This window comes from Cheilinus undulatus, linkage group 5 (assembly GCF_018320785.1).
Source record: "Cheilinus undulatus linkage group 5, ASM1832078v1, whole genome shotgun sequence".
Lineage (NCBI taxonomy): Eukaryota > Metazoa > Chordata > Actinopteri > Labriformes > Labridae > Cheilinus > Cheilinus undulatus.
Window position 1 is genome coordinate 11,695,711 of NC_054869.1, and position 16,402 is coordinate 11,712,112.

Genomic DNA, 16,402 nt, shown 5'->3' on the forward strand with positions numbered 1-16,402 from the left:
TACCATCTCTAAACATGGGTGCCTGCTCTACCAATGAGCCATACCAGCACCCAGGTTTTCCTCTTTAACAGCATAACATCTAACAGAGTAGATCTTTAAAGTATGTGGTGCTTTGCATTGATGAGCATTTGACAGCAATGAGCAGAATAGTTTTGCCTCTGTGCCTATTTTGAAATATTCCTTTTTACCATAGAAATAAAAACACCTTTGGTCTGTAAAGCTCATTTCTTGATTGATAGAATTTTACAAGGGTTGCTTATTGTTGGTGTTTGAACAGGATGCTTAAGGTTTGTCTCAGCACCACCTCATTGCCTGTTTCTACATGGATCAAAAGTTAAATTGATATAACTTTTCCAATATGTTGACCACCATTGTCTGGCTAAATAAAACCCCATCACAAACTAACGGGTGATGTCTCTAAGCTTATAATGTCCATGTTTTATGCAGTCTGTGCTATAACCTTCACAGTTTGCTGTACCAGTCTCCTTCATGACTTACTGTCAGTATCTACCTTTGTCTTCATATAGGATCCATTTTTCAGTTTTAATCAAAACTTAGCTCTGGCCTCTTTACCTTGACATGAAATCCTATCATACAAGGGCTTTTGGATATTTGGAGCTCAGTGGAACTGCAGGAAAACTGCGTCTTACTCATTCATTTGTCACCAGTCATTCACAACTCTCCCTTCTTTCATTCTTTCTCTCTTCCTATTCTGGTGATCAACTGATTATAGGTGTTTACTCTCTTAAGTACTAAGCTTATCAGATTCTGCCACACAACCTTGTTTGACCAATCATCATGCAGCTGTCATATTTCAAATCTGTCATTCACTCTTTCACCATCAGCCTGTTGTTTCAGTGTGGACGCTGCAACCCTCATAGGCCTTTTGCACATTTCATCCTGCATATCTCAGTCTCCTCCTCCACCTCATCGATGTTCCAGTCTAGCTTCTCAGAGATCTACTCCACATCTGATCCCTCATCAACATCACCACCAGACTCCATAGAGCAGTGGTACTCAACCTTATTCTACCAAAGAGCCACATTGTCTAAAAAATACTTTAGCGAGAGCCACAATACAAACCGGGAATGTAAGATAGATAATAGATCAGTTAATCTGTAAATGAAATGATATTAAACTGTGAATTGGTGGAAAATTATGAGGTTAATGGGATACAAATGTCTGTATAATGTCCGATAAAACAATATGGAGCTGATTTTTATTTTATTTTTTAATTTTATTTATCATTGACATCAGGCTAAAAACTTGTATCTCAATTTTTCATGATTTTAATTTGTTTTTTATAAATCAGGGGCCTCATTTTGGTCTTTGCCCTGGGCCTCTAAATGACTAAAACCAGCCCTGCCTCACACCTGCAGCTCTCTCAGACACATCGTTTCACCCTGCCTCATTTTGGAGCTTTGGTTTTATATTTCTGCTCTTTTGACAATATTTATGATCATAGAACGTTAAAGACCAAACAAAACACCCACGTTTGGACAGCTTTCTCTGGTTATTACGTTATCTCCACGTGTGATCAGTGATCCTTGTGTGTTATGCTTGTTGATGACGCGCATTGGCACAATTGTCATGAGTTCTGGGTGTGAGATCGCATGGGCAGGAAGTGGCTGGAGAAAAAGTTAAGACGAGGAAATGGGAAGCTTCAATTTGAACACAAGACAGCAGACTTCACTGAATGAGCTTACTGAAGAGATGCAGCACCAGCGGACTTCCTCTGCGCTCTTCTCTTACACAAGCTCCTCCGTTGAGCGCATGCGACGGTAAAAATATAGGCTACGGATTTAAAATAATGCACGTTTAAATTTGGAAGTTAAAGCCTGTCTTCTGTGTGTGGGTAACAGATTTATTGATGTGACCTACTGTGAATCTTTATTGATGACGGTGTTCACCTTCATATAGGGTTATAGTTAAGGGTTTTTTTTTCCAAGTAAGCCTTAAAAGAGCCGCAACTGGTCACTAAAGAGCTACATGCGGCTTGAGAGCCGCGGGCTGAGTATCACTGCCATAGAGGGTATCCCAAGTACATGAAGTCATCACAAAGGAGTCCAATTGTCAAAGACATTGCACATCTGTCTTTTGTCAAAATTTGTATAATAGAAAATTGTTCACTCAAATGTAGGTCTCCTCTGATTGAACTATAGGCTGTTTCATGGCAGAAAAAAATGAAAGAAGTAGGTCCCTTTCATGCGGGCTCCATATTCAAAAGCTACCGACCAAGTGATGCTGTAACAGCAAAACTCTTACATGTATTAAATGGAAACATTTGTTTTCTGGAAATTAAACTTTTCATTGACAGTAGAACAAGATGAATTATGTGTTGCCAAGGCATGATTTTCTAAAAATCATATGGAATTAAACACATTGCACAACCACTTGTGCCCAGATGTTGCTGCTGAATGGTAACATCCCTATCTGAAATGTATAAGATAGCATACAGAGAATTAGAAGTAAAGATCGAAAGGTTTTCTGACATTCAGCACGAATCGGATCAGAAAGGTAATCATAAGGGGGATTTTCGGACACCAGATCTATCCAAGTTTTGCATTCTCATGCGTGCACATCTGTTTCAGCTTGCTCCTAGAAAAACAGGCAGCCCTGTTTCTGAGCACTGAATGTACTGAAACCACACACACTCTGAGAAAACTTGCTCTTGCTTTTCTTCTGGCAACAATGTGTTTATATATATGCGCCCGGAGATTTGGCTGAGATGAGTGTGCAGCACAGGAAGCTGCAAGTTTACCTTCAAAACTGTAGCTTTGTGTTGATAGTCAGGCCTACGGTTTTGATTGAACAATTTTTAGCATCATGTTTTACCACATACTGTAATCCTGAGCTGGTATACTATATACTATACCTAGTGCTCTTATTGTTGTTGGTACTATTTGTTCCACTACCTGTTCAGTGTTGAAATCTTAAACTGAAAAGATCAGTCAAATGCCTTTGATGTTAATATTCACCAAACATGCATTACATTAGGTGTTGTTTGAACATTACACCACAGCAGCGTGAACTCATTTACCTCTGGCACCATTGGAGGGGAGAGCACTTCTTCCACACTTTTGAGAAAAGCCTGAGTAGAAGAAAACAGACATTATGGAGATGTTGAATCACACACACATGGGTGGGCATTGTGTGTCTGTGTGTGAACTCTTTTTTTTTTTGCAGGCGTTAAATGTGTGCATTTGGAGGACTGTGCTCTAAGACCTGTGTGAGGTTGTTGGCAGTGTTGTGAGGAATGGTCCTATTTGGCATCCCCTTCAGGAAGCCCAGCACTGGCATGGCCTGCGGGTCTGCAGAGCTCTGACCCTCCACATGCTCACTGCTGTCGTCAGGAGGACTCACCTCAGTTGCTCTCTGGAGAGAAAACACATCAGGCATCAAAAGAGAGTCACAAAGAGGAGGCAGGGAGGTCCAACAGACATCGGATGTTTTGTGAATGGTTAAGTTAAGGGGATAATCTCAATAGAGTCGCTTTGTGTGTGGTGCTTAACAGCTGCCTCCACTCTCTTCTGTTTCATCTGTTTTGTACCTCCAAAGTCCTTTAATAAACAGGATAAGTCAACTCACATGTGCCCACATATCCCTGTTTTCCAGCTCCTCTATCTTCAATATGAACCTTATTCTGTTTCTCTTTGTTTAAACAAAAAGCCATAGCCCAGATGATGTTTGTGTTCATTTTGGCCTGCAGATTGTTCACAAATTTCTCATACTTTTTCAATTTGGGAAGTATTTTAATGAAGAAAACCTAAATGACTTACACTTGGAGGTAATATGAAACATTTATGCACAGAATTTGAAGATCACTAAGTCTTTGTTACTGCATTGAAACATATAAATCACAATTTAAAAAAATATATGTGTAAGTATTTATCAATTTAGTATTATTTTGGAGGACTTTTGGCTATATTTAAATAAGAAAATTGAAGATGGATAGAGTTAGGCCCTGGCATGCACCAAACAGAGTCAGGGTTGGGACTTGAACTGACTGAGATGAGGACTGGGGGTTAATTGTCTTGCCCAAGGACACATCAACTAATGACAGCAAGAGCTGGTGATAGAACGCCAGACCCTCTAGTTGAGAAAGGAGCTACCCTACATAGTGACCTATGGTTGCTCCAAAAACTGTATTTTCATCATGACTTTTAATGTGCAGCATTTACATTTTAACACAAATAAATGTACTTCCGACTCTTTCCATCTCGGAAACTGGCTTGTTACTTAAAGGGGTTTTCAGTATTTTTGAAGTTTGGTTGTCTGACATACTTGCCAATGGTAGTGCCATTAGCCTCCAGTGATTTCAGAGAACATTACCCCCTCAAACAGGACGTGCTTAGGCTACATGCAAAAAAGGGGGGTGATATGATTTATGCATATACTGTATCAAGATCACTCTTAAGACCCGCCCACACAGAGACGAAAACGACATATTGCCATTTCGTTTTGAAAAAGTTTTCTGTAAAGACAGGGTTCTTTCAGGAAATATCCATGTAAGCACGGAACCACTAAAAACGAGACGAAACAGTAGTCATTTACGGATTTGTGCACTCTGGGACCTGGTTTCAAAAAGTATTGTTTACAGTCACCCAAAACACCGTTTCCATGTGGATGAAACGAAGATATCCTGTATTTGTCTACATGTGGAAAGGGCCTAAGTGTATCTGAACAGCTGTTTGTGCTGGCAACACAAGGCTTCCCGGTTGAAAGATAAAATTGTTCAAAATTTCCAAAGTATGTTACTACTGAACCAACATTGTTTTTTGGCACGTTTTAACCCCTAACTCCTAAATTCTGCAGTGAAACTATACCATCTGCTATGCTGCATAGCCTAGCTTCTCCAAATGCTTCCTGTTTGAAAGGCCAGTGCTCACTGAAATCACTGTAGGCTAATGGCACTACTATTGCCAGGTACCTCATATGACCCAACTTCAAAAATCACGAAATATCCCTTTAGCATTGCTTGGATATGAGCTGGGCAGTTTCAGTGGAAAAAACATTTGGAACCACTCGTCTAAACCATACCTTTGCAATGGAAACACATGGAAATTTTAAGTATCACATTGAAAGCCAAGCTGATTGCTTTAAAACACCATCAAACATCATGGGGCAGCATGTAACAGTGTCAGCACAGTGATTATTTTGACAGTTCATGTGAATGGTCTTTTATCGGTTACAGTTCTATCATGGAAAATCATCCTATGTGACTGAATTAAAGTCAACAAATTTTGCCATGTTAAGTCATGCAACTATTGTGTGCGCATCTGGACCATTTTCTTCATCAGCTCTGTTGTTTAATTTAGCTTCTACATTTTGTGTACTCTAGTATTTCTCTATGCAGTTGAATCAAGGTGATCCGAAGATGGCAACCCATAGCAACCCACAACAACCATCAAACTTAATTTTCTTTATTTATAGCACAATAAGGTCTGCAGTTTTAACATGCTGGGTGGGTATGTAAACAAGGAGCTCTCATCCTGATGTTGTCCCAGGAGTGATTTCTGTTCATTTATAGCCCATTTTGGTCCCAAGGGAAACAGGACATTTTGGCTTGAGTACTTCTTCCCTTGCCAGTGTCTTTATACATAAGTATCTCATACTACTAACCCAAGTAAAGAATGTGTGTATATTGTCATCTTTAATGCATTGCATCAGTATCTGTAAATGTAGGAAACGTGCAGAGTCAGAGTGGACAAACTTACAGCTGCTGGTGTTGTTGAAGTGACTTCTTGGGAGGGTATTGGTGTTGTGGGAAAAACTATATCCTGACCTAAAATAGAAAATCAAAGGGCAGTATTGGACAGAGGACAGACAAAAGAAATATGTTTAGTTTGGACATCCCTTGCTTGCCTTTATGAAGAATTTTTATGATCTTGTTATTAGGTCTTTTGTTGAACCTGACCAGGCTCAGCTGCTGTGATGTAGCTGGAGTTTGTAACCAACAGGTGACATTTTATGAGGCCTTTAGACAGTGCCAAGTCATGAAACAAGACAGATTACAACCTGTACAAAACTGGGTGATCATCTTCATAGTATCACTAGCTTCTGTACAAGGTTAGGAAACATATGTCTTTGCTGATAACAGCATAAACACGCTACTAGAAATGACCCATATATGGATTTACATAAAAGGTAACCTTTAGTATCAACCTCACCTGCTCCTCTTTGTTTCAAAGTTAAATTTTATATGTCTACTCTGGAGTAAACACACATTTCTGTAACCATAACAGTCAGCGGATTATGTTGTTTTTAGTAACAACTCTGGAGAAGATGTCGAGGCGGTGTGAGCTTTATGCATTCTGACCAGCTGAGACAAACAGATCACACTTTTCTTAGCATGCATGCATTTACCTTCATGAATAAGTGATAACAAGTTAAAACTGTGTGAATGTCAGGCTTCAAACATTCCTCAGGCTGGCAATAAAATGTGGTAATATGAATTTTTACAGAACTGAATGATGTTTTCTTTGTTCTCATAAATGTCAATATGTTTTCCTTCATTTATGGCACTCTACTGACCAAATGAGGTAAACAGCAAGAGAGCAAAAACAGTCAAGAGTGTGAGTGTTTTTGTCTTAGCGTGTTAAAACCTGTCATGGTAAATCAAAATGATTTGCCCTGTACAACCTCTAAAATGCCTCTGCACTGTTATAAATACTTATAAGGCAGAACTATGCGAGACGTGCTACTTTTATGGTGGAAGGTCATGAAAATGTTTTGCACATGAGTCCTTTCTGACAGGGAGCTGGAGTACATTTGCATGGTTTAATTTCTTCCCATTGTGCATAAATGCTATGGATGGAATCAAGTCAGGACACGGACTGAGATTGCTTTTGCACTTTCCTTTCTTCATAGCAGTCAATAGGAAGGAAGTCCTTTAAATAGATATGCTGTGTCCTAGAATGACAGGAAATACTTTCCAGTAGGGCATGATGTCCTACCTGTTGCTGCACAGTAGTAGAGCAGGATCTCCCGAGGTGAAAGAGCCCTTTCCCAGATGACAAATTCGTCAAAGGCGCCTGTGACATAGTGACCGTATGCTCTGTCATTGCCAGTTCCTATGACAAGGTCAGGGTGGGGGTCCCCATAGTTCTCTGACAAACTTCCGTCTCTGTCACCCGTGGTGTATGTCCCATTGATGTAGACCATGAGGCCAACCTTTTTTGTCCATGTGAAGAGAATGTGGGTCCAGTAAGGCCCTAAGAGGGAACATGAACAAATACAATTTATGTGGATTTGTAAGTAACAGCTTCACAAATTAAAAGCAGAACTGTAATGAGTAGTTGATGGATAAAAATGTAAGAAATCAGGAAATGTCAAGTCAAAACTGAGCACAAAGTCAGAACTGCTTTTATTAAATCCATCTGATAGTATTGTGGAGCAGTGGTTCCCAAGGTGGGGTCAGGACCCCCATGAGGGGTTGTGAAACACAGAGGCTGTTGTGTTCCTTTGCGTTGTTCTTTTGCCACTGTTTGGAAAGGCTGACTGAGTGTGCACAACTTAATATGCTTAAATGTCAGGATGGTGGAAAAATCAAGGACCTAGCCATGCAGTCTCCCTTTGTAAACATTTGTGATATTAAATGGGTTGTGCTGAAGAGCTCAGTGACTTCAAGCGTGGCACTGTGATGGACGCCACCTTAGCAATAAGACGGTTTGTGAAGTTTTATCCAAGATGGATATTGCAAAGTCTACTGTAAGTGATACTATTAGAAAGTTGAAGCATTTAGGAACAACAGCAACTCAACCACGAAGTGGAAGACCACATAAAATCACATAGCAGGGTCAATGACTGCTGAGGAACATGGTGAGTTAAAGTCACCATTCCATAGCTGATGAGTTCTGAACTTCAACTGGCATTAATGAAAGCAGAAAAACTGCAGCGGGAGCTTCATGGAATGGGTTTCCATAATCAAGCAGCTGCATACAATCCTGGTGTAAAGCACATAGACACTGGACTGCTGAGTGTGGAACAGTGGAAACGCACTCCATGGAGAGGCAAATGCTTAGCAGATGCCAGGACATTACCTCCCTGACTGTATGTGCCAACAGAGCCCTGACCTCAACTTACAGAGCACCTTTGGGATGAACTAGAATGGAGATAGCAAGCCAGGCCTTTTTGTCCAACATCAGTGCCTAACCTCAAAAATGCTCTACAGAATAAATAGGCACAAATTCCCACAGAAACACTCAACAATCTTGTGGAAAGCCTTCCAAGAAAGTGGAGGCTGTTATAGCTGCAAAAGGGGGGCAACTCCATATTAAAGAACATGTATTTGAATACAATGTCATTACAGTATCTGTTGGTATAATGGTCAGGGGGCCAAATACTTTTGTCCATATAGTGTGTTTTCCCTTACATGGCGGCAACAAATATATATTTTTTCTTATTTTCTTTGCAATTTATTTACTGACATTTGTCATGATCTTTTTCTTTTAACCTTAACTGTTGATAACTCACTTCCTATACATTTTTCATCACAGCCATATGCCAAATTTTTGTTCATCTGGAAATGATATATGTGTACTGATTTTCATCCATGAAGCCCAAACCTATATGAGGAATTGCATTTGGCGGCAAAAAGGGGAGCTGTGGAGCAATTTTTTTACGCACATGCAGAAACCATCATTTTTCCCAGGACTGATACATCTGCAAAATTTGGTGACTTCAAGGGCATGCTAAGGCCCCCAGATTAGTGATTTATCTTCTGGAATAGACATACAAATATTTTAAAATAATAATTCCTTGCATTTGATGCCCCAAGTAGGCACGATTTCACGGTGACTTAGCAGCCATCTCCATCAAAGATTAAGGGACTACCAAAGTTACTACAATTCTCCCTGTCTATGCTGGCTTATCATATAAAAGGCTGAAACAACATTTATAAAATGGAACAACTCACATTCTCTCTTTGGTATGCTATCAAAAAAAGGGAAAAATACTGGAAAAACTGGAAATCATATTGTAACCTGAAGTGATGTCTTTAACCTTTGTGTAATCTGTTCTGAAATAACAATTAGGAGACTTCTGAGCTCAAGGGACATTATTTGATTTGTAAAAGGAGACTAAGGAAATACTGACTTGCGCACTTTACTATAACCTTACTGTAAATTTGCATTTATGTTTATTTTATATGTAGTTTAAGCTCAACATTATGTGCTAACAAAACATTCTGTCTGATATGTGATGACCCTGTCTGTTTATTGTTACATGTGTTTGTTAAGAAAAACAAAAATACAAAAATAAGGTATTTAAAGGGTTAGACAACAATTCCCTGTCAGAATTGCATCTAGGTAATTGTTTGTAGTGACTTAATGGTCTTAACTTATCAGCTCTTAGAATTTAAGTTTTTCTCTTAAATGATGCCCCATGAGAACACAAGGTTACAGTGTTCTTCTACATGCTTTTTCCTGACATTTTTACATTACAAAGAACTTACTCACTCTTGTTTCTCTCAAGAAAATTGACAGAGTCCCAAAAGACAATAGATTCACTGAAAATATGTCTGCCTGAGGAGCAAAACAACCAGAGCACCACTCATTTGTGTTTACAATATAAACCATATGTGACAAAGACCACTCCCACTGAGACATTTTAACTCTCCCTTTCATCATTTTAAATAACATTTTAACAAAATGTAATATTGTTGCCTTCAATTAAAATCTCCATTTCTCCAAGGACACAGGTGTCAAACTCAAGGCCCAGGGGCCAAATCCGGCCTGTGGAACAGATGTATCCGGCTGCAAGATCATACGATCTTTCTATTATAACTGGCCCGCCAGTATGAGGTCTGCAGATTTCCTCTAGTAAATGTTTAAACTTAACCTTGATGATTTAAAATATCCTTGTTAAATTATAAAAATCTGAAAAAGTAAAGAGTTAAAGGAGTTCGATAAAAAGTCAGGAAGGTGGGAAAGAAATTAATGTTATTTCGTATTCTCAATTTTGCATCTCACAATTCTGACTTAAACTTATGATTTTGACTTTTTTCATGTATTGACCTTCAAGATTCACAATTCAAAAATTCTAAGCCATATTTTTACCTTATTTTGATTTTCTATCTTATTTATTTCCCTTTTAAAAACATTATTTTGTCTTTAAATTCCATGTTTTGACCTTTCGAACTAATAAGTTTGACTTTATCTCAGAGTTTGAGCCTTTAAACTTATCATTTTTGCTTTTTTTCATCTCAGAATGATGTATTATCAGTGTTTTTTATATTTTTTTCATATTTTGCTGATGGTTAAAATGAGGTTGACAGTTTATGTTTAGCTAAATGTTGATCTTGTTAGGTTCTTAGGTAAGGACTAAATTCAGAATCCGTGATTGACTTTCACAATCCTGGCCCCATTATGCTCTGAGCTTTTTCTCACACTTCTGAAAAGATTTGCCGTGAAATTCTACTCTGTATGAGAACCAGATGATGTTTGATCCTTTGTAACCGAACACTTTAATGTAAATTGAGTTATGACGCCCTGTGAACACAACCTTTCCTAAATGCAGCAAAGCACGGATGACAGAAGTCATCTGAGAACAAAACACTATTCTGTATGACCTTCCAATCAGGATGAGCCTCAATTGTTTTTTCCTTATTTTGTCAAAACAGCTTACCAAATCTTTTAATCTCATTTACTCACAGTTTTCACACTCAGAATTGAAGCTGCTCACAGTCTGACTTCAATCATGCTAATAAGTTCATGTAACTTGACCTCTGGGCTTCTAAAAGCACGACTGTATTTAAGAGGGAAATAGCTGCACGGCATTGCATGTCCATGATAATAGTGTGTTTTGTGAAACAGCAAGTTATTTATAAAATTTATCTCTGACATGTCATATCAACTCCCTGCACCTACATCTGGTTTCATTTAAGAAATCCACGAATGCAATTACATAACTCACATTTTACGTATGACACAGAATACATATTTTCAAAGAGAGAGTGCATCCCCAATTGTTGGAAATTAAACAAACATAGCGAAATAGAAAGGCAAACTCATTCGCAATACCTGGAACTCTGATGTTGGCCTTCCATCTTTGATAGTTTCCTCGAGTGTAAAACTCCACGTATCCTCCAAAAGGATTGGTGTAGACGGAGAAACCATTGGAGATAACTTTCCCTCCAGAGGCCACGGCAAAGCGGGACTCTGCCTCATGGTTTTTCCAGAAAAACGAGAAGGTGATTCCTGGAGAATGACGAAAAACCCCATGCATCTCTTAAAGCAAGACACTTTTTCGAATCCAAGCATGCATAAACTGCAGTTCACTCACCCTCAGGACCACACAGAGTGGGGTCACTAATGCAGGAGTTCTGGTAGTTTCCAAAGTGAAGAAAAGTACCACCGTTATCTCCATTCAAGAAGATGCCTTTATTGACCATTCCTTCAACAATATCTGCAGCAAATAACAAACCATTGGCATCATTTCCTTTAAAATAATAAGCAGTGATTTCTAGCCAAGAATTCCATTGAGCTGCCAAATATGTAAAATATCAAGTTCTCTGTGTACCCAATAAATCAATTATACTAAATCCCTTTAGAGTCAGTTAATCATGAATTGTTTCTGCAGCTGATGAACACAGGGCTTTTACAGCTTTCTTGGTATCTCATAAAATAACACAAGGCTATCAAACAAGGGAATTAGATTTGATATATTTACAATTCTAGTTTGACTAATGATCAAATAAATATGCTGAGAGTTTCTTAACAGCACAGGCACGAGACTGAACAGTTAGAAAAGTGTGAAATGGACAATGACAGGCAATGGGTGACGCACGGATGGATTTCAGAGCAGATTGTGATTCTCACCTACTGTTGCAGAAATGTTAGTGTAGGCAGAGTCATTGGTATACACATAGGAAGAGTTATGGGAGGAAGGGAGCACAGTGTGGTTGTGGATTCTGAGAGCTGGACAGAGACAATGGAGTGAAAACAGTGATTCACACCTAAACAGACACATAACAGAGGACACAGGTGAAAGGAGACAACAGGAGGGACGTGGTGTGCAGGTATGAGACAGAGTGATGCTGGGTGCACAGTGGCAGCGCTCACAGGGTTTCAGCTCTTTGGGCTAATTTAGAGTGACTCCACACATTGCACTCAAGTCTATACCTGATCCCTCTACAACTTTAACTCTTGTAAACATACAATCAATACAGTGAGATCATGGCAGCAAATTCAGACATCCTTGTGTCTAAACAAGGAGGCTAGAACATTGCAGCACAACGACTCTAACCTTTTTTAAAAGTCGTTCCAATGCCACATCTAATAAAAAACACTGATACTGCCTATCACTAAAAAGCATCATGGCCCCCAATGACCCACACAGACAAGAAGTGACAAATAACTGTCAAAAGTTACCAGCAAATTTTTATTGTTCAAATCCAAACAAAACAGCTGCACACAAAGTTTTGTCACCTAGAGACCTTTGTATGAACTACTCGTAGCTGTTTTGTCATGGTTTAAGTTACTTTGACTAAACCTTATTTTGACAACCTCATAGCAGACAGAGCCTCGGGACCCCCCCTGAAATCTCTAGCACCCATCCCCCACTCCCTTCCCCAAGAGGGTCCTGGACCCCAGTTTGGGACCCAATACCTTAACATATGGTAGTAGTTTAATCGTGCAGTTTTTTGCGCTTTTGCATTGGCTTCATTTTCAATACTGGGAAAAGCTGCTTGAGTAAAAAAGTAAAAATATGGGTGCATTTCCTCATAGGATAAGAGTGTCAAACTCAAGGCCCGGGGGCCAGATCTTGCCCGTAGTACATTTAAACCCGGCCCGCAAAATCATATCATATTTCCATTATAACTGGCCCACTGGTATGAGGTGTGCAGATTTCCTCCATTATAAAAATGTACATTTAACCTTAATGATTTAAAATATCCTTAAGTCATAAAAGGAAAGACTTAAGTCATTAGATAAAAAGTCAGGATGTGGCAAAGAAATTAATTTGTTTTTATTTTATGATTTCAATTTTGCATCTCACAACTATGACTTCAACTTATGATTTTGACCTTTAAACTCATATATTTTGCCCCTTTAGGTTTGCAATTTTATATTTCAAGGCATATTCCGACCTTTAAAGCTCATGTTTTCAAATGTTTTCTCATGTTTTGACCTTTTCAACTCCTAACTTTGTATTTTAATCCCATATTTTGGCCTTTCAAACTCACAATTTAAAATTTTAACTCATATTTTGACCTTTTGAAGTCATGAGTTCATATTTTTTCTCATATTTTGACCTTAGACACAATGCTGACTTTCTACTTTTTATATCAGCCTTTTAAAAACATTATTTTGACATTTAATTTCATGTTTTGACCGCTTGAACGAATAATTTTGACTTTTTATCAGATTTTTAGCCTTTAAACTTATTATTTTGACTCTTTAAAATTTCAAAATCATTTATTATCACTGCTACCTTCTTGTCAAAAGAGTGAAAGACCAATAAAACGTGGGTTTTTTTGCCACAAAAACAGTTGTGCCCCTCAAATATCAACAGCTTTTGGATTGGAGTTTGTACACTAGCAAGCTATGTAGTATAAGCAGAGTAAGTCTAGGCTAACTAAACTGTCGGTTGCCAAAGTTTTCATACAAGATTATTTAGCATATTTTGGGCATAGTTTGTTTTATTTATTAAAGCTTAATTCAATTTGAAAAAAACGGTGAGTATACTAATAAATGTTTCTCATTAGCTGCGACTTACGCTAGCAGCTAGTGCAACAGATATGATGCTAGTGAAGGGTTTAGCTAACTAATTCAACATTTACAAGGTTTTTCACCACAAAGTCTTCGGAATTATACTTAAAAAAAATCAATTAAAGTCTTTAATTTTGACTTTACTATCATTCAAACTTAGAGTTAAGATAAGTGTAATTACTTTTTACAAAATGGAATAAAAATGTGCTGCGTCATTGCTTACTGGCTTGCTATTAATGCTAGGTTTTTTTTATTAGCATTCCTTCTGTGTTTAAAATGCGGAACTCAGCAATCATATCACATAAAAAGCGTAAAAGCTGACAAGGAAAAAATAGTTATATGTAATTTTATTTTTTATTTTATTTATTTATTTAATTTTTGCTGGTTTTGAACCAGGAATTTGCCGGGTTTTAAGTCAAATTATCCTATCATCAAGACAAATAACCTTTCTGATGAACTTCACATTGAGGAGTACTGTATGCAAAATATTGTAGCATTTTGAAATTTTACCAGTTTACACACGGAAGATCTTAAATAAATTCAGTGATTAATCTGACCAAGCTCTAAGCAGCATACACATTTAAAAGCATGATGACTGCTGAAATGACTGAAACAGCTCAAGACCATGCAGAGAGCAATCACACAAAGACATTTAGGCTGTGCATTCTTGTGAGTCAATGTAGTCTGCTTAAATATGCACATACTTATGTTACTGCCGTTAACATAACCTGGTCTGTTTCCAATGTGGTCCCACAGTTCATGGATCTCGTCCACGGCATCCAGAGGCCAGTAATGTGAGGCTGTGGCCAACACCTGCAGGCCTGCAGAGAGAATTCACAGTAAACAGGCGTCCAGTAAGGGTTTCCCCCTTCAGTCAAGCTCAGCTCATTACTCTGCAATTATTTCCTGGCACTGCACTTCGGATTTTAAAATGTGGTCGTAATGAAGCCTTGAAAGCTACACAGACTGTGCTCGATAAAAACAAGTCAAGCATCCCCTGATTTGAAAGGTTGCAGATGTCCACTCTGTTCACGTTATTTTAGCTCCAAATCATGGCTGTATAATGACTTCTCATTTCAGATTGGCATTTTTAAACACACTTAAAGCAATCCAACCACTCAAACAAAAAGAGATGACTACCTGGATGCTTCGCAGGCTGTACCACCTGAGCACAGATCGAAAAAAAAAATAGAAATCAAATTCATTAGTGCTGAGAGAGAAAGAAAGAAACAGACTAGCAAATTGTAATAAAAGAAAAATCTACTGCAACACATTTTGTGTAAAGCTTACCTTAATACAGGAGATAAAGGCTGTTAACAATTGAACTTTTAAACAAAATCCCATAGTTTTAGAAAATATAGTTTACAGTTAAAAGTATTTTCTTAAGCAAGCGTTAAATCCAAGAATAACGATCAATCCAGGAGGAGTCAGACATTATTCCAACATGTGAAACTTCTGATCAATCCATGTGTCCACACTTAGAAATGGGGATAAATAAAGTAAAAAAGTTCTGGGACAAAAAAAAGTATAATTTATGGTTATGACAGAGGGCAGAAAACTTCAAAAGATGCCTTTACATGGTAAAAATCTGAGGCCAAAAATCCACTTCCAAGCATTAAAGTGTAATCCGTGATCTGTGTTCTTCTGCTCTGAACTTTTTCCTCTGAGTTACTCTGACTGCATCTGGAAACTGCACTAAGAGTAGAGGAGCTCCGTGGAGGCGGACTTGTGTGTTGGAGTGAACGTGGGAATTGCAAAACGTGATGTCATTTTCTGGATCTCCTGAAGAGGGGCGTTACGGCTGTGCGTAAATGGCATTATTCGTGCGTAATTGGAGTTGCGCGGGGAATGAATGAGATCAGGATCTGCACGGTGCGATCCAAATGTTTTTGTTTGGATGAAAAGATACGTCTTGAAAATTTGGTATGGAGAATAGTTATGATAGAGGACAACACCCGGGTTTGATGGGAACAAAAACAGGGATGCAGCTGAGGAGGCTGCTGTTTTTATAAAGGTTCAGTGACAGGCGTACAGACCGAGAAACAACAAAATCTTTAACACTTGAGACGAACTTTTCATGAGTTGCCAGATTTTTTTGACAGCATTTATTGATTTCAGCTTCTCAAACATTTACTTAAAAGATACATTTCTTCCCTTTGTGCAGAGACATCTAACAATCTTACATGCGTAAAATGAGGCGCATGGCACAGATCAACCTTTCTCGTGTTTGTTTTTGTGATTAATTAATTCTCTAGGTTTGAGATAAATCCTCAGGTTAGGAGTCACCAAAAGAAGTATCACAAAATGTCAAGGTCAACGTGCCCCAATGCCTTGATAAACAGCGCCACCGTGCGGTCAAACAACCACTCTATCCCAGACCACCCAGCCATTATCATCAGTTATTTATCAGACCTTCTCGTATGTCTGCCTGAGGGTGTTTTCTGTCAAACTTAACTCCATTACACGATTAAACAGAAAATAATTACGATTGTTTTAAACAATAAACCACAGAGGACTCATGTGTCACAGTTTTACGTTTTAATAGAGTTGATACAATATTTCCTTTCCCCTCCCTCACAGAAATATAATAGGATTATCTTAATTCAGTTTGTTTGTCGTGATAGACCCATCAAATTTAATTGAGGGTGGACTATAGTTTCTTCCCCTTGAGGGTGAGGGAAAGACAGAGG

General features: G+C 38.4%; 1 protein-coding gene across 1 annotated transcript in view; it reads right to left on the bottom strand.

The window, feature by feature from the left end:
* Positions 1-15,427, bottom strand: part of adgrd1 (adhesion G protein-coupled receptor D1) — a 69,765-nt gene extending 54,338 nt beyond the window's left edge. Inside the window, exons 1-9 of the mRNA XM_041787014.1 lie at positions 15,003-15,427; positions 14,853-14,877; positions 14,417-14,533; positions 11,284-11,406; positions 11,022-11,198; positions 6,957-7,214; positions 5,718-5,785; positions 3,226-3,375; positions 3,041-3,091 (exon numbers count right to left, since the gene is read on the bottom strand). Coding sequence (XP_041642948.1) covers positions 3,041-3,091; positions 3,226-3,375; positions 5,718-5,785; positions 6,957-7,214; positions 11,022-11,198; positions 11,284-11,406; positions 14,417-14,533; positions 14,853-14,877; positions 15,003-15,056 — 1,023 coding nt within the window. The 5' untranslated portion in view covers positions 15,057-15,427. The remainder of the gene's footprint in view (positions 1-3,040; positions 3,092-3,225; positions 3,376-5,717; positions 5,786-6,956; positions 7,215-11,021; positions 11,199-11,283; positions 11,407-14,416; positions 14,534-14,852; positions 14,878-15,002) is intronic.
* Positions 15,428-16,402: the final 975 nt, after the last annotated feature.